General features: G+C 35.0%; 1 protein-coding gene across 2 annotated transcripts in view; it reads right to left on the reverse strand.

Annotated features, from left to right (window-relative positions):
- Positions 1 to 7902: 7902 nt before the first annotated feature.
- Positions 7903 to 25453, reverse strand: part of LOC150098655 (uncharacterized) — a 48364-nt gene continuing 30813 nt past the window's right edge. For both annotated transcript variants that reach the window (XM_090405317.1, XM_090405318.1), the window contains exon 3: positions 7903 to 9865. In XM_090405317.1, coding sequence (XP_090261443.1) covers positions 9455 to 9865 — 411 coding nt within the window. In that variant the 3' untranslated portion in view covers positions 7903 to 9454. The remainder of the gene's footprint in view (positions 9866 to 25453) is intronic.

Consider the following 25453-nt stretch of genomic DNA (forward strand, 5'->3'; position numbering starts at 1 on the left):
AGCTCAGCACCCATGTTGCGCAAAGCTTTTTCATATGCAATTCTTCATGCAAAATATATCCTTCACTTTCTTATGAAATGCCTAGTCTCAGCAATTTCATGCACTTTGACTTGCCAGTCATCCAATACCATATCGTGCACTTGATCAATTATTTCTGGTGTTATCACACGTTTTGGACGTCCTTCACATGGATCATCTTCAAAGCTGATATAGCCACATTTAAACTTGGCAGCCCATTTCTTAATTGTTGAAAATGAAGGAGAAGAGTGCTCATAAACTTTTATCAACTTCAAATTAATTTCTTTTGGCATTAAACCTTTTACAAAGAATTTTATAACTGCATGATACTCAATTTTATCCATTTCAAGGAATACAGACAGCACTTTTGCTTCAGACTGCTGTATAAAACAAACTACTTAATAGAATGACTTGCAATTTCACATGGATGCTTATGACAGATGTACCAACTTAGGAAAAAAAAAACTCCGATAGTGTTGCCATCTATGGTCGAAGCTGATAACTTTTCAACTATCCTCATAGTTGTTTAATTATCAGGCGTATAATTATTTGCTAAATAACTTCTGCAACTTTTAACTGTTTTTAGTAGGGATATAATTAGGCATGTAGGTACCATTCGTCGTTTCTGGTATACTTGGTATAAAAATATTTCAACCATCCTCATAGTTGTTTAATTATCAGGCGTATAATTATTTTCTAAATAACTTCTGCAACTTTTAACTGTTTTTAGTAGGGATATAATTAGGCATGTAGGTACCATTCGTCGTTTCTGGTATACTTGGTATAAAAATATATTAAAATGAAAATGCATGAAAAAAAAATTTACACATTCAGATTTTTCAAAATCTGAACGTGCAAATGTTACTGATATGGTTGATGTTTGTGGTGAGAAATGAGGTTGTAGCATTTTTTTTGTCTATATGAAAAACAGTACTTTAGCATTAAAAACCATGTCCAAGACAGTTCAAATTTGTTTGAAATCAACAGTTGTAAATGTAGACCATTTCAAAAATGCTTGGCAATTTTAATGCAAGTGTCTCTTTCCATTTTAAGGAGCTAAAATTATTTCAACGGTGTTAGCTCAAGAAAAGTATTTTTTTTTTCAAATAAATATAATTACTTGTATGAATGTAATTGGCTAGTTTTCTAAATTAGAAGTACAAGCAAACTTCTTTTTGTTACATGCCATTGAAGTTTCATATTTGGAAAATGCCTCTTTAGTTTTATATTTTTATTTATTGGTTTTCCCCATGTTTCTACGTATTTTCATAGTTCTAGTCTTTCTACTGATTTTCATATTAAACTTGTTATGAAAGTTATTCAGTTGAGTTAATCCTGAAGACTGAATTTATTTACAAGCAGTACTTTTTTGGGGGGGAGGGAATGGTATGGCTTACAGCATCTATTGCTTTACAAAAGCAGTTCTGTTTAGAAGAAACATCAATTTTATCACTAAGTACAGTACTGAAAACACAAGCTGAATTTTCTTCAAGTTTTGGGTTTGGTTTGGTTTTTGTTTAAGTTCACAATTTTGGTTGAGTACTGTGTTTTAACTACTAACTGTCTTTAATGGTGTAAACAAATTGACATTTGTAATGTTTTATTCATTTTGTGTAGCTATAAAAGATACATCTCCAAGAAAACATTAAAAAATGTGCTCTTTCTCAGCATACATCCGTGACTCAAAGACAAATTGTCAATGAGTGTAGTGTTGGTTTGGATACTGTTAATGCAATTTTAAGGTTTAGGGAGATGGGTACTTTTTTTTTTTTTTTTTCTCCTGGCAGGAAAGGAAAGGAAAAGGTGGGCAAAAAGGAAAAAAATACACTTACTCAAGATCATTTACTAGTTAGGAAAAGCAAAATGAATCCAAGATAGTCTGCTGTAGACTTAAATAGAGACTTGGCAGCTAGTGGGATTAATGTTTCTGACATGACTCTGTCGAAGATTGTTGGAATACTCGCAGCCCAAAAAAAGAAACAATTGTTGATAATTGAAGGCTATGCAGAAAAAGACTTCGGTGGGCAAAATTATACAAAGATTGGACTGTTCAGAAGTAGAAGAGTCATATTCTCAGATGAAAGCCATTTCTTTGTACAAGGAGAGTGAGTACCCTATGTTTGCAAATCAGTAGCTGAAGACTTCTCCCTCCCACCTTCAACAAGCTCCTAAACACCCAGCTAAAAAGGTGTTCTGGAGTTGTTTTACATATGATAGCCCAGGTGTCTGATGGTATGACAAAAAGTGACCAATACATAAAAATATTGGAGAAAAGAGTGATTCCACAGGTCCAGAAAGACAAAGAACTTGTCTTCCAATAGGCTCTCACTCCATGCCATACTTCAAAAAAAGTAAGCGTTCCTCAAAAACTGCATCATCCAATTTGCTTCAGTGGCCAGATACTCTCCTGATATTAACCCAATAGAAAATTTGTGGGCCATAGTGAAAAAGAGACTTGGAAAATTAAATTGTGATGCAAAGGATAACTTAATACAATCCATTATAACAGTATGGTATTGAGATGCAGAACTAAGAAAAATATGTTCGTAGAGAGTCCATGCCTAAGTGAATTAATGAACTTATTAGGAACAGAAGAGCATATATAAATTATTAGGTAAAGTTGGAGTTTAATTTTTGTACTCATTTTCTTGCAAAATTAAAATTTTTCTTTAAAATAAAATGTGAGTATTCAGATTAAATTGTTCGCTTTTGTATAGTATGTAGGAGCTATAGATTATATATATGTATGTGCTCTGTTTTGATGTCCCATTTAAACCATTATAATTATGGTGTTATGTAGTTTTGAACAGCTTTTTTCTTGGTACCTTGTCATATGCCTTTCCCAGATCTACAAAACTTAAATCCTTGTTATATATATATATATTCCAATGATTTCTCAAACTTACCTGTCTTAAAGTGAAACCCTATTTTTGTCCTGAAACCAGCTTATTCCATAATTTTTCTCAGAAATTCCTATGTAATTCACACATTGTTTTTATGGGTGCTATGAGAGTGCTACTCCAATAATTTGAAATTCAACTTTCTGGGCAATTCAGCTACTGTAAAAATTTTATACCTCTGAGCATTCTGAACAAACATCTGCTTGGGTTGCTTTTCCACATTTCAAGCTTCTAAGTATTAGTTCAAGTATTAATATGTACCCTGATTATATTTCTCTTAAATATTTTCTACTACTGTTCTATTTGTTGCAAATGTCATTTAAGTCTTGAAAATCCTTACTTCAGAATTTGTCATCTTTATCATCTGATTCCTTTTACAGCAATCTTTTTTTTTTTTTAGTGTTTTCCACTATGTTTGCCACTTTCATGATATTTTGTATTCTTAAATCTTCCCATGATTTTTAGCTACTTCTACTCATGCTCAGCTTTCATACATTTTTCTCTATGCTATCTGAGGGCACTTGTTGATTACAGAAAAGGAATGTAAAAAAACTTTGATTTTATCTTTTTCAGGATTTTTAATTTCTTGAATTTAGCATGAAGTTGGAATTTTCTGTTTTTGCAATCTGCTGGATGAACAAATCAATATTTTCTTCACATTTTGCTGCTGATTATTCGGATTGCAATTTTTGTTTTCAGCATTAATTCATTTCCACAAAAAAAGTCATACACTATTTTGAAATGGGACTAATTCTTTAGCTTTTGCATACAACAATTTCAAATCATTAGCATTCGTATCTGTGCTTTTGGTTTGGTTCTTCTCCATAAGAAATTGATTGCCATGTTCATATCATACATCAACATCAATGATAATTATTAATCAAAATTTACTTAAAGGTGATAAACGATTATCCCCCCTTGAGAAACCAGATATGTCCCACCCATCTTTTCTTTTATATTAGGCTCAATGGCATGAATTCATGATCATGTAATTTGGCTTCTTAGAAACCTGCTTGATGCTAAATGTATCTATCTGACTTGAGGTTGGAGAATGTATAGTTTTCTAACTATTTTAACAATCTTGAAATCAAATGTTTGGTAATCTTTTTTAGAGTGAGGCCAAAAATGTATGTTACTTCCCCCTCCCACTTATAGTCACTTTTTTTTTTTTCATGATAACACTTAGTTGACTATATTTGATGTGAGATGTTGCAATGTAATCACTGTTCTGCATATCTGCATATTTTCATGAGAGAGTATTAAGTGAGATGAATGTTATTTGGAAATTATGTTGCTGGAATAAACTTGATTTTTCCATTTGCCTTTTGTCAATCATATAATGAATTTCTTAATTTTAATAAAATTTGTATTTGGTTTTTCCCACCACTGCATATGAATTTTATAATAAATTTGTTTGCTGTTTCACTGTAGAACACAGACTAATGTAGTTTTGACTGCCCATTCAGACTCATATTTTTTTGCTTGTCTTTAGGCTGCAAATTTTTATGTGAAAAATTCAATTGTTAGTTTTGGTTAAGCACAAAAAACAAAAAAATATTGCTGTGGCATCATCAGATGAAAGTCTAATAACAAGGGGGAAAAACTTCATGGATTGTTTCTATTTTGATAAGCTAAATTAATTTTTAATAGTTTTTTTTTTTTTTCAAACTTTTATTTAAACAAATGCATGACGGTCCAAACACAATTCTTATGCTCGAATTACGAAAAATCAGCACTCTTGCTAGAAACATGCACTGCAACCTAATTATATAGAACAGAAAGAAACAGTTTTTTTAATAAAGAATTAAAAAAATATATATAAATCTGGTTGAATATGTGATGTAGTATTACTTACAGAAAATGAAGATAACTTCCTAAAGCAATTATTCAAATTGCAATAGATACCCAGCAGTTCTAATATGTATGGAAATATTAACAGCATTATTATTGTTTTTATGTGAATATTATCAACATAAAAACTCTAATATGGAAATATTAACATTAACAAAGAAATCAAAAACAATGGTAATTGAAAAAAAAAAAAAAAAATACTGGAACAAGTAATGAAAAACTAAATACTGTTAACAGCAAAAATATAACACAACACAGTGAAGTAGAAGAGAAATCCTTGCTAGCTAATAAAATATCAGGATGTCTAAATTTACCTATGTAAAAAATTAAGCATCGAACAAAAGTAAGAATATTTTGGTGGAGACGGACAGCTGTAGAGTATGTGTCACGTAATAATAAACAGTAGTCTGACCAACACTGACTTATTCATTATTGAAACAAGAATAAACATCAAAAATCCAACATATGAAATGAAAACATTAAGAAAAATGGTTAATAAAACAAAATTTGATAAAGTAAAAAATGAAAAGATTTATGAAGAATATCAGTTACAACCCTTAAAGAAATGGATAAAAAAAAGATCAGAATGGATTCAAAAAGGAATAGCTTAGCAAGAAACTAGAAACCAGATATGAAAAGGTTAGTTGGTTGACCAAGAAAACAATGGACACACTATTGATGTATTATAAATAAATGCAACAAACTGAAGCGTAAAGCAAGAAGAAAAAAAATTACATTTTTAAATGTGCTATACGTCAAAATATTTTAAGTATTGTTACATGATTCCAAGGAGTCTGTAGTGAGCACTTCACAATCACCACTGACATGCTATGCAAGCAATCAACCAATGTAGCCCATTAACAGTATACACTGGTGTCCAAAAGCTAAGGAATGAACTACATTTTTATCTGTATAAGAAAAAATTTTCATCATTACCATAAAATGTGGACATAAATTTATTGCTAGTAATACTAATAAATTATATTACACAAAAAATGTGTTATAAATTTCATAAGCACATGTTAAGTAACTAATCTACAGTACTATGGAATATGCCTGCCCTGAACTGCAATGCAGCTCTCAACATTGTACCATGCTTAGCACCAAGTGATTCAGGAGTTCTTGAGGCAAACTGGTCCACTTCTTCAGAGCAAGGCCTTGTTTGTTTTCTGGATGGGAATTTCAAGTGGCAATGCATCTCCCTATTGTGTCCCAAACAGGGTTGAGATCTGGGGAGAATGCTGGCCACTCAATTTGATTATTATCCTCTATCTAGAAGTATGCTGCTCATGTAAGATGCGACGTGGCACTGTCATCCATAAAGATGAATTCTTCACCTACAGAACAATTACACATGACATTGAAGAACTTTGTTGCAATACCATTCACAGTCCCTTTTTCCAGCACTTGTAGCTCAGCATATCCATTAAGCATAATGCCTCCCCACACCATGACCCCAGCACTGCCATATCTATCCCTTTCAAGAACATTCTCGTGATAGTAAGTAGTACCACTTTCACATCAGATCAAGTGTTATCCAGAATCCAAGGAAAGACTAAAACGACTCATCTGTAAAGAGTACATTAACCCATTGGTGTCTTATCCTATGACAAGCTGTGGATAAAGGAATGCAGCCTAGTTGTTGCCGTCATCTTGACAGTTTGTCAAAATATCCATATACCTGCACACGAATGGAGCCAACTTGTAAGCTGACCTGCTGTGGTACGTCAATTACATTTTGCAGTTCTAACCAAAAATCTGTCTTCATGCTCTGTGGTAGAGCCAGGGCAATCCTTTTAGCAAAGATCTGGAACACATTTCATTGGTTCGAAATGCTGTCCAGAGCCTGGATACAACACTGCAATTCCAAACTATCTGGCAAAATCAGTAATTCAGCGGCCTTCTCCAAACTTTCCAATAATTCTTCCCTGTGTCTTTGCCTAGATGTCTTTGAGATATTACAAGACATCTAAGTTTGCAACTTTCTTCTTTCATAAAAAGAGCTTCCTTCAAACACAGTTTGTGCTTAGCACAGCTTTTTGTCCTGTTAGTGCTACCATGTTGCCCCTTTGCATGCAATTTGAAAATCTGAATGTGTACTAGCTTTTTATTCAAAATTGTCAGTTGTACAAATTGTCACAAGCTGATCTCTGTCAGAATTTGCAGTTGTAATCTTCAGAAATAGCATTCGTCCTTAGGTTTTGGACACCAGTGTATTTGTGTGTTATAGAACATTATAACCCCTGCTTTCTCTGTATGAGATTGGTTGATCTGCTTGAAATGCATATATAGCTTCCTCATGATGAGAATCAAAATGGCCTTTTTAGTTTGAAGGGTGTACTGCACCCTCATTTTTCCATCTACACTAATAAGTATGTTAAGAGGAGTGGCCAAGAGGAGGAGTTATAGTCACTATAACAAAATTCACTATAGTGAGTTTGTTATAATAAAAATGGAGGTATTCCTGCCAAGCAATGAAAATCATTAACATAAAAAAACTTGCCTGATAAATTCCTGCAATTTGGCAACACAGTCTGTAGAACAATGGGACATTGTACCCTTTGAACGGAAAAGATCTGTGCTTGATTCTTGTCATGACGAGAGATATCTTTGTATATTTTCTTCAGCTGAAGGTGAATGAGCCCATCATTTTTCCATCTACACTAATAAGTATGTTAAGAGGAGTGGCCAAGAGGAGGAGTTATAGTCACTATAACAAAATTCACTATAGTGAGTTTGTTATAATAAAAATGGAGGTATTCCTGCCATGCAATGAAAATCATTAACATAAAAAAACTTTGCCAAATTGCAGGAATTTATCAGGAAGTTCCTTTCCTAGCACAGTTTGTAGAACAATGGGACATTGTACCCTTTGAACGGAAAAGATCTGCGCTTGATTCTTGTCATGACGAGAGATATCTTTGTATATTTTCTTCAGCTGAAGGCGAGTGAGCCCATCTCATACAAAGGTAGCAAGCGTCTCCTTCCATATCAAGAACAAGGGTTTGTCATCTCATACAAGGCAAGTCAGCCAGAGAACATACAATTTACAGGCAAATGCTGTTAGAGTGAGAGATGGTGTAGTATGTAGGCAGTGGATTGTGTAGAAGGATGGATTCATGGAGGATATGCCTAAGAGGCCAGTATCTTTGTTTATTTAATCCACACAAGACAGCATGAAAATGAGTTAGAGGAAGCATTTTTATGAAATGCTGTATACTACTCATTCATTTATTACAAGTGTTTAGAATCTATTAAAGTAATCTGCAGTCTTATTCTATATATTGCCAATATCAACACTTCATCTGAACATTGTTATTTATACATGCTTATTTAATTCATCTGACAACAGAATTTCAAAGGGTTGGCCATTAATTTCCACATTACAGAAAAATATTGCTAGAGAAAAACTCAAACCTAAATATTTGTCATATTGTTAAAACACTGTGCTAACATAGTAATTAGTAGCATATTTTCATAATTTTTTTTTTTTTTTGTACAAAACATAGGCCAAATGCTGCACAAATTTACAATGTACATCAATTATAAACTAATAAAATCTTTCCTTTAAGGTGATCAGCACTCATATTTGTAAATTTAGGGACACAAAAACACATGTTGAATAGATTATTTTATTAATTACTAATAAAATCATCTTGACTAAACATGAGTTTCTTTGGGAGAAAATTCTTACATAAAAGTAGATTCCTTGAAGAGCTGTTGTACAAGGAGAGAGCTGTGAGCTCTTTCTACACCAACTAAACTAATAATCTGTTCAACACATGTGTTTTTATGTCCCTAAATTTACAAATATAATAAAATTTTGCTGGATATTCTCACACACTAAGTATATGAAATCACGTAAATACATAATTGTTGGAAGTTTTGCTACTTGGTTTAATCCTTTAATCCAAGTGTAAGCAAACAAGTTTCCACCTGAACTATTTTCAGGACTGGGGCCACTTATAAAGAAGCTTTTGACTCTACATCACTTGCCTTAGTATCCCAGAATGCAAAGCACATATCCTTATGGATATGTATAATGCTAATGCATTATGGGAAGGGTAACAACCCAGACTGGTTTCGACCTTTATTGAAGCCTCGTCAGTGGGAGCCAGACCCAGAGGTGATACCATGGTTGAAGTAATGCCGAAGTCATATTTTCATATACGAGTTGCCAAAAGGTGTCACACCTTATTATTAAAATACTCTGAATTTGAGATAGTTGTTGGAAGTTTTTCCACTTGGTTACATTATATGTATATACAATAAAACTATTTGACACCTTTTGGGAACTCTTATATGAAAATATGACTTTGGCATTACTTCAACCTTTTGTATCACCTCTGGATCTCGCTCCCACTGACAAGATCTCAATAAAGGTCGAAACCGGTCTGGGTAGTGACCCTTACTATAATGCATAGCATTATACATACCCATAAGGATATGTGCTTTGCATTATGGGATACCAAGGCAAACTATGTGGAGTAAAAAGCTTCTTTATACGAGTTGAACCTGAAAATAGTTCAGGCATAAACTTGCTTGCTTACACTTGGATAAAAGATTAAACCAACTTTGTAATTTCTTGGTATCTTTATTTCATGTAAATACATAAATCAAACACAAAGCATATATCATACAAACATATAAATCTACCACCAACCATATGAACTGATTTGAGAATATTAGTTTTTGAAAAAAATACGTGATGTACTGCCATAACGGGGAGCAGATGGGGGTAATGCTAATTCACACTGTATAACATATTCTACTGAAGAATATGGAACACCAAGAGTATCAGCAAGTGATCTGATTATTTTACTCTCATTCGTTCTTTTCCTTTTAGACCCTTTTCTCCTCCTCCTCCTGAACTCTTCATCTGACTCTTCATCTCCAGATGATGTACTTTCCTTTTTGAACTCACTGCACCACTTCTTAATCATGACATCTGAAGGAGAATATTCTAACAAAGTCTTGTCAAGCTCTAGTTTGATTTTTTCTGGAGACATATTTTTTAAGCAGAAATATTTAACTACTAAACGGAGTTCTCTGTCATCCATTTTTCGGAAGTGTGCAGATTTCTCACATTCCAGGTCCTGAAAAAAAAAAAAAAAAAGACTAAAGATATTAATTATTGCTTTCAAATCTAGAAACATCTTTGTGCTAGGTGGGGTGGGGGAACCATACCAGAAACAATCTATATAAGAAACAGCAGAATCTTTAAAATGAATTTAATATTTCCACTTTGCCAAGTCTATGGCTTTTTTTAAATAAATTCTTCTCATGGCTATCCAGCCATTACTTATTCTATATTTAACAATATGTAGTACAAATTTTCATTTATCAAAGTTGTTGAATTGATGAACTTACTCTGATTTATATTTCAACACTTATTTTGCATGATTCTTTTTCTTATTATTACTATACTTCTGTCTTGTTGAAAGCGATTCTTATGTTATATGTTCTGCAAGTGTCACAAAATCTATTCAGAATGTTTTCAAGATCATCTATTTTTTCAAATATACGATGAGAACTATACCTCTTGACTCTGTGAGAGGGCATTTTCTGGAGTGTTAAAAGGAGTGTCACATCTCCATAGCACAACTGGAAGAACAATGGAGCATTACATTCTTCGATTGGAAAAGAAAGAGGTCTTTTCCAACTGAAGGATCTTATTATGAGAAAAATTTTTCTATGGGCTTTTTTAGTTGACAGTGAGTTAGCTGATCTCATACGGAGGTAGCAGGTCCCCCCCCCCCTTAGAAACTTGAGTTTTTCATCCCCAATACAAGAACTTACAGACAAAATATACTGTCAGTAATGGTGGAAGTGTTGTGGTGGTGGTTGTAGTAGTGGTTGGTACAGAAGATGGTGTGTTGGGTATAGTGGAGTAGAGTGCTCTCCCGCAAAGCGCCCTTGGACTCCTTTTAGGGTTCACATAATAGTAACTATAATACAGATGAATTATTTTATTCAGAAAATGTTGCAAACATTTCAATCATTTAGGAGTTTGTTCTTGGATGTTAAAGTATGGTGAGGAGCTGATGTAGGATCTAATCATTACTTCATAACAGTAAAAATTAAACCTGTAACTGCATGGGATTAAAAAAAAAATTCAAAATGGAAGGATAAAATATGTCTAAATTAAAATGAATGAAATAAAAAAAATTTTCCATTATAATAAAAATCAATTTCATATTCTGCAAAATGAGAAGTAAGAAAGTATAAAGTCCCGGAGACATATCTGAAAAGCAATGGAAAAATTTTAAATTAAAATGAATGAAATAAAAAAAATTTTCCATTATAATAAAAATCAATTTCATATTCTGCAAAATGAGAAGTAAGAAAGTATAAAGTCCTGGAGACATATCTGAAAAGCAATGGAAAAATTTTAAAATGGTGTATAATGAGGATGCAAGAGACCGTTTAAGTGCTAAGAAGGATAAAAAGAACAGACATTATCTGACAGGACCTGGAAACTCAAAGAAGAAAGGCAAAGTTAAAATATTTCAAAATGCTAAATCTCAGAGAACTAAAGAAATTCACTTGAACAATTACAGACAAAAAGACAAGTTAATTAAAAGATCTGCAAGAGGAGATAAAAAGAATTATGTGAACAGTTTGGAAGAAGCTGCAGTATTAGGATACATTAGAAAACTGTATGAGGTGACATGCTCTGAAGAAAAGAAGCAACTAAATGCTATAAGGAATGGAATAAAGATGGTTTGCTGCCAACTGAAGAGGATAAGATTGTTAGAAGATGTAAAGAACACTTTGATGAGATTTTAAATGTAGAAAACAATATAACCCACATCATTAGAAGTTCGATAATAGCAGAATCTCCTATAAGCGTGATTTAAATATTATATTAGAACTAATATCTAAAAATTAAATAATTTATATCTAATAGATAAGGTGGAAAGGTAAGAAGCAATGATAATATAGCAAGTGCACAACTAAAGAAATTTCTGCATATAAACTGCAACCAATCTTTAACAATTTGACTGAAAACATACCTAAAGAGTGGAAAGAAATGATAATCATAGTCCCGAAGAAAGATCTCACCAGATGTAAAAATTGGAAGGGAATTAGTCTATTGTCAATACCTTTGAAACTTTTCAGTAAAATATTGATAAATAGGATTAAAAGTCAAGTAGAAAAGATATTAAGGCATGAACAAGTTGGTTTTAGAACAGGTGGGAAGTATACTGTGCATCACATTTTTACCTTTAGGAACATCATTGAACAAAGCATAAAACTTAGCTCATTATACCTAAATTTTATAGATTTTGCCAAAGCATTTGACAGTATTGAGAGAATCATGGTTAATTATTACAAGCTATGAAATTCCTGACAAATATGTAAACATAAGTATAAAGAAGTAAACGTTGTGTTATTGCATGGCAAACATCTGTCTGTATTATGAGATAACATAGTTTTGATATCATCAAAATACGCTGATATACAAGCAAAACTGGAAGACTATAAAACAACTGAAATAGTAGATATTAAAATTAATATAACTTAAATGTTTTTAAATTGAACAGCAAATGTCCAAGAAATTAAAATCAATCAACATGCAGTGGATGAAGCTAAGAATTTTACATATTTGGGAGCAAATATATAAAATGAAGGTGAAACTGACAGGAATATAATGCAAACATTGATAAAAACAAATACTGCTTCAGAAAATTAACCAATACATAAAAATCATCCAAATATCATAAAATCAAAATAAAGATCTTCAATAGCAATTTTAAGGCTGTGTTATTATATGGATCAGAGACATGAACACTAAATTAAATAAGTTTTCAGACAAAATGTGTAAAATATCAAAAATATTTTGGCCCCCAATGTATAACAAATGACAAACTGGCTGAGCAAAAAAAAAAAGTATCACAAAAAAAATAAAATAAAATAAAAAATAAGCCAATGCCTTTTTATTCCCATATAGGGAGTTAGGCTAGGTCGTTTTTAGCCCTATCTAACTTTTGGAGACTGAGTGGGCAGTTCAATCTCCACTGGTACCCAATCAGAGATAGCTGGCTCGAGGCTATTACTAATTAAGCAGCACACAGTGAAGAGAATGGCTCAACAAGTGCTGCCATCTTGTGGTCCCTAACCTTAACACAATATATTTAATGTCTGAAATAATGTGGGTTCTAGGTCGATTTTCTTGAGTTTACGGGACGAAAAACCCGAGCTTCTGGGAGAAAAAACTTGCTTGCCCGTGCCAGAGATCAACTAACTCGGGAACCATTTGAAAAAACGCGTAGAAAAATTTCCTCTAGTCACCGACTAGACTCGGAACCAAGTCTTCCTGAGGATAAGTAAGTAATATTCAGAAAATATTTGATATCATTATTGGTTGTATTTTCCTTGCTTTATGACTGTTGAGCATTTTTTGTCCTGCAAGTTTTTATGCATATTCTGTATAAACATTGCATAAATGGCATTGATGTGAATAAGAACAACAAAGGGTATCTTGTTCAAAGAGTTTAACAGAAGAGATTTTGTGCAGTATAGTACATGCTCACTGTACTCATTACCTACAAGGATGAATAGCTTATTATATGAGAGTCAAGAAAAGGTCTGTGAATGAGTTACAAATGCAAAACATGTTGAAAGTAGTAAAATTAAGTGATTAATGTCAATGATGAAAGGCATGAAATTGAGAATGCTGTAGTGAATGTAGCTGAAGGTGTAAACAATACTAGAAATATATATGAATGAGAGTATGCAAGAAGTAATTGAGAGGAAAGAGGGGAAAATTATTCCACTGCATAAGGGGGGGGGGGCTCCAGGACTGAGGTAGCAAATTATAGATTAATCAGTATATCAGGAGTGGTGGTTAAGGTTTTGGAGAAATTGATAAAAATTAGAATTCAAGACTGGGTGGATGGACAGCAATATGATACTTTATAAGGGTAGATCTTGCCTTAGTAATTTGCTCACTTTCTATAATGAAGTAACAATGGAGTTGGATAAAGGAAATCCTTATTCAGTAATCCTGCTGGACTTTGCAAAGGCATTCGACAAGATTCCATATGGGATTCTTGCATAAATTGGAGCAAACAGGTATGGATCCAAGGCTAGTGATTTAGATTAGAGGGTGGATAGATATCAAAGATTGGTTTATGGTGGAGCGGAGCCCAGTAGAAGGCAGGTGACTAGTGGTGTGCCTCAGGGCTCGGTCCTCTTATTATTTAATTTATACATCAATGATATTGGGAATACTTTGAAAGGAAATATCCACTTGTTTCCTGATGATGCAAAACTGGGAAGAGCGATAGTCAATTCAGATGATGTGGATATCTTGCAGGATAACTTAAATAGGCTGACAGTTTGGGCTAAACTAAATGACTGCCAGTTTACCGTGGCCAAGTGTAAGGTGATGCATTTCAGAAGGATGAGATCACATGTTTACTATATTAATGGAACTGAACTGCAGGAAGTTGATGAGGCTAGGGACTTGGGAGTTATTGTGGACAGAGAACTTAAGTTTTGAGGGCATATTGCAAAGGTTGCCAAAACTTCACATCAACACACTGACAAGCAGGGATAAGGAAGTGATTGTCCCACTTTATAAGGCATTAATAAGACCTCATTTGGACTGTTGTGCACAGATCTGGTCACCTGGATTTCTTGGTGATGAGGAAATGGTGGAGGGTATTCAGAGGCAGGTTACAAAAACTGTTGCAGGCCTATGGGATGTTTTCTACAAGGATAGATTGAAGGTCTGTGGGCTTCAAAAACTAGTTGATAGACGTAGAAGAGAAGATATGATAGAGGCATATAAATTATTAAAACGGTTTTATAGGATTGATACTGATAACTTTTTTAAGACCAGTGCAGGAAGGGAGAGAATGAGGGGCCATCCCTGGAGATTGTGTAAGAGTATGGTTAACAAGGGTGTTAGGACTAGATTTTTTTGCTTCAAGGGTTGTGAATGGGTGGAATGCATTGCCAGAGGTGGTTTTGAATGCTTTGTCTGTGAATGAGTTTAAGAAGAAGTATGACAGGTATTGTGTGAATAATGGTTAGTGTGCTGATTTTGGGTCTCCTGCGATGAGTCTTGTGACTCCATGGAGGCACCTAATAATAAAATAGTTGAAGGTAAGATGATAAGGTTGTAGTGAGAACAGAAATAACATGCTTATGTGAAGTTCTTCAGTTAATAAAATGTGAGCTTGAGCAACTAGAGAAGACATCTAGCATGAAGTGCATGAAGAACTTGGAGTAAGGAAAGAGTGCTGCATGATGATTCTATGATAAGAGGTATGATGAGAAGAAAGCATGTTTCCCATGCAAATATCAAGGATATCAGTGAAGCTGGTATGCAGAGAAGGGAAGTAAAAGAGTTGACTGTTCTGGCAAGCATGAATAATTCAAAAGGCAAGAAATATGCAATGAGAAAAGATATGAAACAGTTACTAAAAGCAGCAAAAAAGAGAGAGAGAGTAAAGAATGTGAGTCAAGCTGACAATAAATGAATTAGATGGGCCATGATTACAAATGAGTTGATTGTACAGGAGGAATGATGTGCAGTATATAGATGCTATAGGGCAATTGTAGGTGGCCTAGAATGTAAGGTGGGATCTGGAGCGAATTTGACAAATGAAAGAACTTATACATGCCTGAGGGATTATTTCTTGAATGGTTTTGGAATTACATGTTTGAATAAAGTATTGTTTGTTAAGAGATTGGAAGTGCAAAATTAGGGAAACTAGAAGTTGGGGGATGGGGAATAAAGTCAAGTGTGTCTAGTCACACCTTGAACAAATGAATTACAGAAATGGTAATGCAAGGTTGAGTGCAGTTTCTGAGTTTTGAATTTGAATGAGTTGATAATTAATGTGATGCAAAAGTATTTGTGGGTCCAAGGGAATATTGATATGCATGTACGTGAATGCCAGAGGTATCAGAAATAGAAGGGAAAAGGTTTTTGGCTTGGCCAAATATACCATGTGTTGAGGCTTAATGGTATACAGCACTTGGACAGGATTAAAAATGATTTTAATACTTCCAATATTTCGTCTCAGTCACTGAGACATCTTCAGGGATTACAAAAAAACTAATGTAGCATATTAGTTTTTTTGTAATCGTGTTTAGTTTGTGTATTGTGTTATATTTGTGAGACAAATATAACACAATACACAAACTAAACACGTTGGTGATTCTAAAGTCCTATCTAGGTGGTGCACCCTCTATGGGCGATTGTAAGTGGCCTAGAATGTAACGTGGGATCTCCGATGATTAATTCTTCCCAAATTTTCAGAAGTTTAATGCAACCGTATTTATTTAGATTTGGTTGATTTCTGAGTGCTGCTGCAGATTTCTAAAAATAGTTTTTCTTTTTTGAATTTATTGTGGTGGAGCATGGTGGTTTTCTCCCAGGAGATCCTGTGGGTTGTATCCAAAACATGGTCTGCCAGGCCAGACTGACCATAGTCATGGTTGCAGATCTACCTGTCTATCCTAAATACGCCAGCTTGCAGGAACAGGATACTTTATCAACTCCAGGCATTGAAAGAGGGGGGGACTGAACTTTGGTAGAACGGATAAAGGTAGCAAGTTTGCAGTGGGACTTAAACACCATGTGGAGGGTGTACTTTTTTTTAAGGTCTTGGCTATTTTTTCTGATGTGCCATGGATGTAGGATATGGTGATGGAATTTCCAAACTCCTTCTGAACAGATGGCTGGGGAATGGGGGAGGAACTGATTATTTTTTTTAACACTATAATCGCTGTAGCCATTGGAGAGGAAGGTGTTGTGTATGTGGTTGAGTTCGGTTGAAAGGACGGTTCTTTCTAATCTGGCCCTTTCAGACCCAGTGCAAATCATACACTTGCAACCAACACTATGGTCAGTCTGGCCTGGCAGACCACGTTTTGGATACAACCCACCCACAGGATCTCCTGAAAAAAAACCACCATGCTCCACCACAGTAAATTCAAAAAAGAAAGACCATTTTTTAGAATCTGCAGCAGCACTCAGAAATCAACCAAATCTAAATAAATATGGTTGCATTAAACTTCTGAAAATTTGGGAAGAATTAATCATTGGAGATCCCACCTTACATTCTACGCCACCTACAATCACCCATAGAGGATGCACCACCTAGATAGGACTTTAGAATCACCAATGTGTTTAGCTTGTGTATTGTGTTATATTTGTGTGTATGTTACATTAGTTTTTTTGTAATTCCTGAATATGTCTCAGTGACTGAGATGAAATATTAGAAGTATTAAAACCAGTTTTAATCCTTTCCAAGTGCTGTATACATTCCATTAAGCCTCCAACATGTTGGCCAAATATTAACAGCATCAGTGTGACTTGGTTGATAGATGATGATATAGGGATTGAATGCGAGGAGTATTTGTATCTTCAGGAAGAATAAAGGGAACAGGATGGAAGGAGAGATATTACTGATGATAGCATAGGAATTGGTGTGATATAAAGGCAACAGCACAAAATATAGTTGGTTGTTGCTGCTATGGAGAGGGGGAAAGCAAAGCAAGATGTGAATACCATGTATTAGCAAGGGGCACAGATTAGAAGGAAGAAAGAACACATGGCAAGATGGAAATGGAATTTATAGTTACTAAGGGTAATCACCTGAAACAGCATGAGATGAAAGGATCCTATAGTGTGAGAGTGCTGGATCTGGTAAGAGCATCTGAAGATATATCCATGACCACGAAGTTAGCCACTCTGCACCTGATTGGGGAAAGCGACCGTTGTTTTTCCCTGGGTGGTGGCTAAATATGTGGAGATGTCAGTTAAGAAGGGGTATATGAGAAACAACAAATCTGGCAATTATGAAAAATTTAGGAGTCTGCTTTGAGCAATGCCATAGCATCAGAAGTCACAAGGGAATAATGTCATATTGTATGGAAAATGGTCAAAGATAATTTGAAGAAGAATATCAAACTGACTACAGTCAGGAATGTAAATCAAGTGGGAGTTTTTTTTAATACTGATCCATGCATGAGGTCGAAGAACCTATAAGCAGATTATGTGCAGTAGGGAGTACAGGTAAGTGATGAGAAAGAAGTTTACTGACATTCTTCTTGAAGAGTTGTAGGGTGTGTCTTTTTGGAAATACTTCACAAAAAAGGCTAAACAGAGGAAAAATGGAATAAAAGAGGAAGGGAAGTAGACTGCACATTTCTGGTTACACTGTAAAAGAATGCTGAGTAGCTATTGCTCTTGTTTTAATGGATTCCACAGAAAGAGGTGGAACGATGGTTGCCAGTTCGGTGGAACAGTGACTATGGAAGTACCTGTGGAACAGACACAGTGATGAAACATATCTGTGCAATAGCAATTGAAGTAAAGTGACAAATTGCTCTCTTCTGAAGAGGAGGAGAATTTTTAAGGAGGTTTTAGGTGTACCACTCCAAATATGTGAGCAGTATTTTAGGGATGTGCAGATTTGTATAGAGTTAATAGATAGACTGGTGAAAAATAGCATCTTGAGTGGAAGAGAATGTTTAGTTGTTTAGATGCTGAGGAAGATACCGACATGATGCAATTCTAGGAGAGGCTGGAGGTAAATATTAGTCCAGGTAGAGAGAGAGAGAAAGATCTGATCCTGTCTGGTGATGTGTATTACTGAGGGTAAGAACAGGTGAGCCAAGATCCCTTTTACAAGAGAAAAGCATGACTGTGTTCTGGTGTTACTAAAGGTGAGCAGATTTTCCTCTTTCTATTTGAAGAATAGTATGGAGATCAGTGTTTAAAGTACTAGTTGAAGATGATCTTGAAGCTTGGGATGTCTGAGCACTGCATGGTTTGTCGAATAAGTGGGATTCATCATTTCCAGAGCTTTTCATTGCAACTGCCATTAGGGCCTGCTAAGCAAATTGCTATCCTTTGGTCTTTTTGCCCTTCTGTAAATGGTAGCCAGCTTTCTCGCTGGTCATTCACTCCATGTCATGGTGCTTTTTTTTTTTTTTTGAGCTTCTCGCAGCTCTGTTCTATCACCCACCCTCTTCTAAGGGTGGGTGATAGAAGAAATAGGAAAAATCCTATACATAATATAATAACCTACTCTCAATCACTATTAATTTTATTCATTAGCAAAGCTGTGAATAGAATCAGTAGTGATTAAGAGTAGGTTATTTATGTATAGGAGAAAGAGTGGGTGATAAAACAGAGCCATAAGGCACTCCTGCATTGCTTGAAGAAAAGAGCACTCACTATGACACTGAGTGAATGACCAGTGAGAGAGCTGGCTACCCATTTACAGAGGATGGCAGAAAGACCAAAGATTAGTATTTTGCTTAGCAAGTCATAATGCCAGTTGTGATGAAAAGCTCTGGAAATGTCAGGTGACAGTACATTACTCAAAACCTTTCCAGGGCATGTGTCTAATGGTGGATGATGTAGGTTAAAATATCAGCTATGGACTGTGAATAGCAGAATCCATACTGGTGGTTGCTCATCAACTGTTTAGGCAGTGGAGACATTAACTATTGATGACTTCATTATTTTGGAGAGGATTGAAGTGATGGTGACTTGTCAGTAGTATTGAACTAGGACTTGGAAAGTGGATAAGAATTCTTTGCAGAATGAGGAATTAAAGGTTTTTATGCCAATGAGTATAATTTCTGTGACTTGCTTTGACTTGTATGACTTCTATCTTCCTTTTTTGGAATAGGCTGGATATAAGATTTGTTTCCATGTGCTGGAATAAGTGCCAGCTAAGTACAAAAGCATGTACAGATGACACAGGATAGGTGCTAGTTCTGGAGCACAGTTAGTACAATTGAAGAGATGCCATCAGGGTCAGAAGAGACTTTTAGTGTGCAATTTGTTTAGTATTCTTTTTAATGTTCTATTTTTTTTTTCCTTTCTGAAAAACCACAGTAGGCATACAGTGTTGAGATTCTGGGATGGTAGGAAGCAATTTGCCTCGGTCATCTATGCAGGATTTGGAAGAAAATAGTAATGCCAGGAGGTAAGCTTTATTGTTAGGTGCTGTAACAATGGTGCCATCTGGATGAAAAGAGAGGCAGAAATGCAGATGAGTAGAAGTTGCATCCCATGGTCTTAGCAAGGGATAAGGAAGGCACAGTTGCCATTTGGACAGAAGGTAAGTTTTCTGCTGTTGCCCTTTATATGAAGTAAAATGTAGATTTTCTGATGATTATCTTGCATTTATTGTATGCTTCAGCAGAGACCGAGTACAGAGCTGTGGTTCTTGATGCAAGCCACCTGTGGTAAACTGAGTTTTCTTCAATACTTTGGTACATTTTTTGTTGAACTAGGACTTGGAAAGTGGATAAGAATTCTTTGCAGAATGAGGAATTAAAGGTTTTTTATGCCAATGAGTATAATTTCTGTGACTTGCTTTGAGCAGGAGTTATGGTCAGATCATGAAAAGGAAGCAAAAAAACTGGAAGTTGCCCTACTTGGCATCCCTGTAGTAACAAAGGACAAGAGGTTAAAAATGATTGGAAGGAAAGTGTTGTGAGAGAGGAAACTTGCACAAGACTGTCTCATTAATTCAGATTTGCACATATGGATCTGGAAGGAGAACTCATTAAAAGAGATCAAGAGTATTAAAAAAGTGAAGGGGGCTATCAAGAATTTGGCTGAGGAAATGTATGATTTGCATTAGGTCAATACTTCAGTATCTCATCCAGTTTGGTCAGTGGCAAAATAGGAGCCAGTTGGAGTTGTGAATGTTAAGAAACCTTAGGAAGATAATTTTACTGTTTTGAAGCTAAGTTATAGATGGTTTGTCGAGCTTCACAGAGAGGAAAGTGAAGAAGTCAGTGGTTTTTGGAGCTTGGAGGTAAGGTCGAAAGAAATTAAATGGATATGTAGCAATATAAAGCAGGAGTTGCAAAAAATGTGTTGAGAGAATATAATGAAATAGGTGATCAGCATGAGCAATACAAAGAACAGATGCAAGAAAGGTAGCAACTAGCATGGTATAATGGGGACCAAGTAGAGTTTTTGTGGGCAAACTTCAAATGGGGAAATTGACAATGAAACTTATTCATGTCTATGGTCACACAGAAGATTCTTCTAAGGAAGAAGCGGAGGAATTTTTTGAATCACTAGAGCAGACAACTGACATGAATAAAATGGAAAAAGTGATACTTGTTGATCTAAACAGCAGAGTAGAAAGTGAATCCCACCAGGCATTGTAAAATGTTTTGGAAAATTTGGATGAAAGGGGGCAATGCTAATAATAATGGTAAGCATCTGTTGGATTTTTGCTAAGGATATGGATTAGTCGTTACTAACACCATGTTGCAATATAAAGATGTGCACAAGTTTATGTGGAAAGAAGACACAAGAAATAAGAAAGCCTCATTGAGTCTGTTACTGTTGATAGTGATATCTTCATGCTGGTTCAGGATACAAGAGTGTACAGAGAAATTCAAATTGGAAGTGACCAACACTTAGTTTTAAGTAGGATAAAACTGAATATCACAATGAAAAAGAACAATATTTAAAAGTTTTAAAAAGAATTAAAGTTGAGCAGCTTTTACAAATAAACTGTAGACTCAACTATACTAACATTATTAAAGAAAGAATGAAAACAAGAAACAAACCTTGAAGTCTCAGTGGCAAACTCAGAAAAAAACTAATTGATTCAACTAGGGAGACATAAGGTGAAGTTGTGTGCAAGGATAGAAAAATAAGAATACAGTGGAGGACACAAGTAGTAGTCCTGGAAAAGAAGAAAGCATACCAAAAGTTCCTAGCAAAGAAGTTGGCAGATACCTCAAAAGAATACAGATAAATGCAAGAAAGCAAAGCTGTATGAAAGTAGGTAAACAAGTCATGTGAACAATTCAGTAAGAATATAGAAGGTAAATATCAAGAAACTGGAGGCCACTGAAAAAAAAAAAAAAAAAAAGCTTAGAAATGGAGGAAAGAGTACTGTAAAAGGAATCAATGATGATAAAGGTGACATGATAACTGAAGATAAGGATATCCTAGATGCATGGAGTAATTGCTTTGAAAGACTGTTAAATGAAATAAACAGTAATAGAACAGTAGAAGAAAATGTTCAGGAGAAAAGCAAACAGGAATACATATTAATACTTGAGGTAACCCCCCCCCCTCCCATCAAAACTTGAAATGTAGAAGGTAGTAGTAGGTAGATGATATTCGACCAGAAATGCTTAAATATAGAGGTATAAGTCTTGCAATGGCTATACTGCATAATTCACAGGGCATGGTCAGAAGAGACTTGAAAAGAGGCTGAGAGAAATTGTTGAAGAGAAACTGGGAGAAGAACAAGCTGGATTCAGGCCAAATGTTGCCAGGATCAGATTTTCACTTTACCACAAATAGTTGAGAAATCATGGGAATATGACAAGGATCTGTACTTAAGTTTTGTCGATCTGGAAAAGGCATACGACAAGGTGCCCAAGGAAAAGCTTTTCAAAAAACACTATCATATGAGGTAAATGCAACATTATACAGGGCAATACAGTCTAAACTGTAAGGCAGTAGCTAGAATTGAAGGGAATACAGGAAGATGGTTTGACATGAAATCAAGAGAAGGTTGTACATTATCTTCATTCTTATTATTCTTCATCTATGTGGATCACATTATGAAAGAAAGTGGAATTAAACCTAATATTCGAATTGGAGATATCAAACTTAGTTATTTGCTTTAGGATGTACTCCTAAATACATCCACTGCAAGTCTCCAGGATTCTCTAACTAAATTGCATAACAGATGCAACAAGTTTGGCATGAAAATCAGCAATAAAAAGATCAACACTATGAAACCATGCAGAAATACAGAAGACATTAGCTGCATTCTGAATGGAGAGCCTATAGAACATGTAAGATATTTAGGCAATTTTTAATGAAGATGACAAGTTAAATCAGGAAACGGACAACAGAATAGGCAAAACTGGTATGGTGGGGAGCCAGTTGAATAGATTTATATGGAACAAGATAGAAATTTGATTATATAGAGAAACCTGTGGAGAATTCATGACTAAGTTTAACACACAAGAACCACAGTAGTAGGTTTTTCTATTATGTAAATATTTCGTCCTAGGTATCTTAGGACATCATCAGTACAGTAAGGCAATACTAGGAATGACAAAAGAAAAGGCGTGTATGTACAAAAGAATCCATGCATGCAGTGGCGCGTTTCGGCCTGAACTTAAATGAACTAAATTACTTAAATTAAATTAAAATTAATTACAGTTAAGTTATTATTTTACACAATTTTGTATGACAATATCCCATTCTTTAGGGATGGCAAGAACATCATTACAGTTTAGATTTGGTCTGTGTAGAAGTTTTGTCTTTTTCCAATGGATCTTGTGGTTTGGGTTTTCAACTCCGTGTTGAGCGAGGCCTGATTTATGCGGTTTGATGAGGCGAATATGGTCTTGATGTTCCGAAATGCATTTAAAAACTGATCTGCCTGTCTGTCCAAAATAAGAGAGTTTACAGGAGCATGGAACCTCATATGCACCAGGTAGTAGCATAGGTGAAAGTTTGTCTTTAGGTGAGGGTAACAAGTTTTGGATCTGGTTGATGTGTTTGTAGGTGGCAGCAAGATTGTATTTCTTCCTAATTTTCGAGAGCCATTCAGAGATGCCTTTGAAATAAGGTATGGGAATCACATGGGGTTGTTCTTGTCTAGGTTGAAGTGCAGAGAAACTGCTGATGATTTTTTGAGTTGTTTTGAGATTGTAACCATTTAGAGTGGCTGTGTTTTTGATCATCTCCAATTCTTGTTTTAGAGAATCCTTGGAGGAGCATAATCTGTGCGCTCTGGTTACCAATGATTTAATGATGCCAAATTTTTGAGAGGGATGATGAGCTGAAGTATTGTGATTGTAGCAGCCTGAAAATGTCGGTTTACGATAGACAGAGGTGGAAATGGAACCATCTTCTTTTCTTCGGATGTGTAAATCCAGAAAGGGGATGCCTTGTGGGGATTCTCTTTCTAATGTAAATCTGATGCGAGGATGAAGGAGGCTGACTTTTTCTAAAAAATGAAGTAGCTCTTGTTCGGAATAACTCCAGACTGCAAAGATATCACGACAAATCAAAGCCAGAGTTTTGGTTTGGGTTTGAATGCGAGAATTTTTTCTTCTAGATGTTCTATAAACAGATCTGCCAAGTTGGGTGACAAGGGAGACCCCATTGCTGTTCCCTCCTCTTGCTTGTAGATTTTTCCTTTCCATATGAAGTAACCAGAAGTGATAACAAATTTGAACAGTTGAACAATGTCCGATGGAAATTTTTGATTTAATAGGTCTACAGTTTCTTTATGGAGGATATTGGTGAAGAGAGAGACAATGTCGAAGCTAATTAGCATGTCTGTTGTCAGCAGTTTAATGTTTTTATTTTGGAGTGAAAATCTGTGAAGTTTTTTATTGAAGAGGTTGACTGGCCTATGTGGGGATGGAGAAGGTTTGATAAAAATTTTGATAACTTGTAAGTCGGACTGCTAATTGAATCAACAACAGGTCTGAGTGGGACGTTGTTTTTGTGAAGCTTGGGTAAATCGTATATTCTCGGAGGTCTAGCATGGTATGTTTTGAGCTTTTTTGAAGTTTCTTCATCTAACGACGTTGTTTCATTGAGTAGTTTGTTCAGTTTCTTCAGCTGTCTTTTTTGTGGGATCACAGCCCAGTTTTGCATAAGTATTTCGGTCTCGGAGTAGTAGATTCATTTTACGGTCATATGAAACAGTATCAAGAACCACTGTAGTATTTCCTTTGTCGGCTCTAGTGATGATTGTGTTTTTATTATGTTTTAAGGAGGTAAGAGCTTTCAATTCTGATGGTTGAATGTTTACAGCTGAAGATTTGGCATCAAAAATTATTTTTGGTATTTCAAAACGAAGTTTGTTGGCTTTAATACTGGGGGAGGTGCTTGATGTTTCTTTCAATGTTGTGTATGAAATCTAGATATGGGAGACGTTTAGGGGAATGGCAAACTTATGACTTCTTGCTAGAACATTTAATTCATCTTCTGTTAGTGAGCGGTTTGATAAGTTTACCACCCATTTTTCGGTCAGTAACTTATTGATATTTTTCTTAGATCGATTTAACAGGTTCAGGTATTTTTTCTGTAGGTTAGTATTGCTTTTATCAGAGGCTTTGATCCCCGAGTTTTTTGAGATACTAATAATCACTTGTAGCAATTCTTGATTTAGCGTGTTTGACAAATCTGCTTCTAGTTCTATAATTTTTAAATTATTTGTTGCCAATTTATGTTTGGCATCTCATAACTGATTCAGAAGTAGTGAATGGCTTGCTTTTTGATAGATTTTATGGGCGCTTGGTGATTTAATAACTTCCTTTAGCTTAGCGAACATTGGAATAAGTTTATCGAGTCTGCACGTTTTTAAAAATAAGATACAAGCACGTAGCTTACCCTGTTTCAGTTGAAGTTTGCTTAGTAAGTCCGTCTTCTGTGCTGTCATTTCCCCGTGTAGGAATAAGACTTGATTATATAGAGAAACCTGTGGAGAATTCATGACTAAGTTTAACACACGTGAGCCACAGTAGTAGGTCTATCGCAAACTGACATTTTCAAGCCGCTGCATTCACAATACTTCAGCTCATCATCCCTCTCAAAAATTTGGCATCATTAAATCATTGGTAACCAGAGCACACAAATTATGCTCCTCCAAGGATTCTCTAAAACAAGAATTGGAAATGATCAAAAACAC

This window comes from Typopeltis vanoorti, chromosome 15, assembly GCF_054136105.1.
Source record: "Typopeltis vanoorti isolate ZY-2024b chromosome 15, IOZ_Tvanoo_1.0, whole genome shotgun sequence".
In the NCBI taxonomy this organism is placed as follows: Eukaryota; Metazoa; Arthropoda; class Arachnida; order Uropygi; family Thelyphonidae; genus Typopeltis; species Typopeltis vanoorti.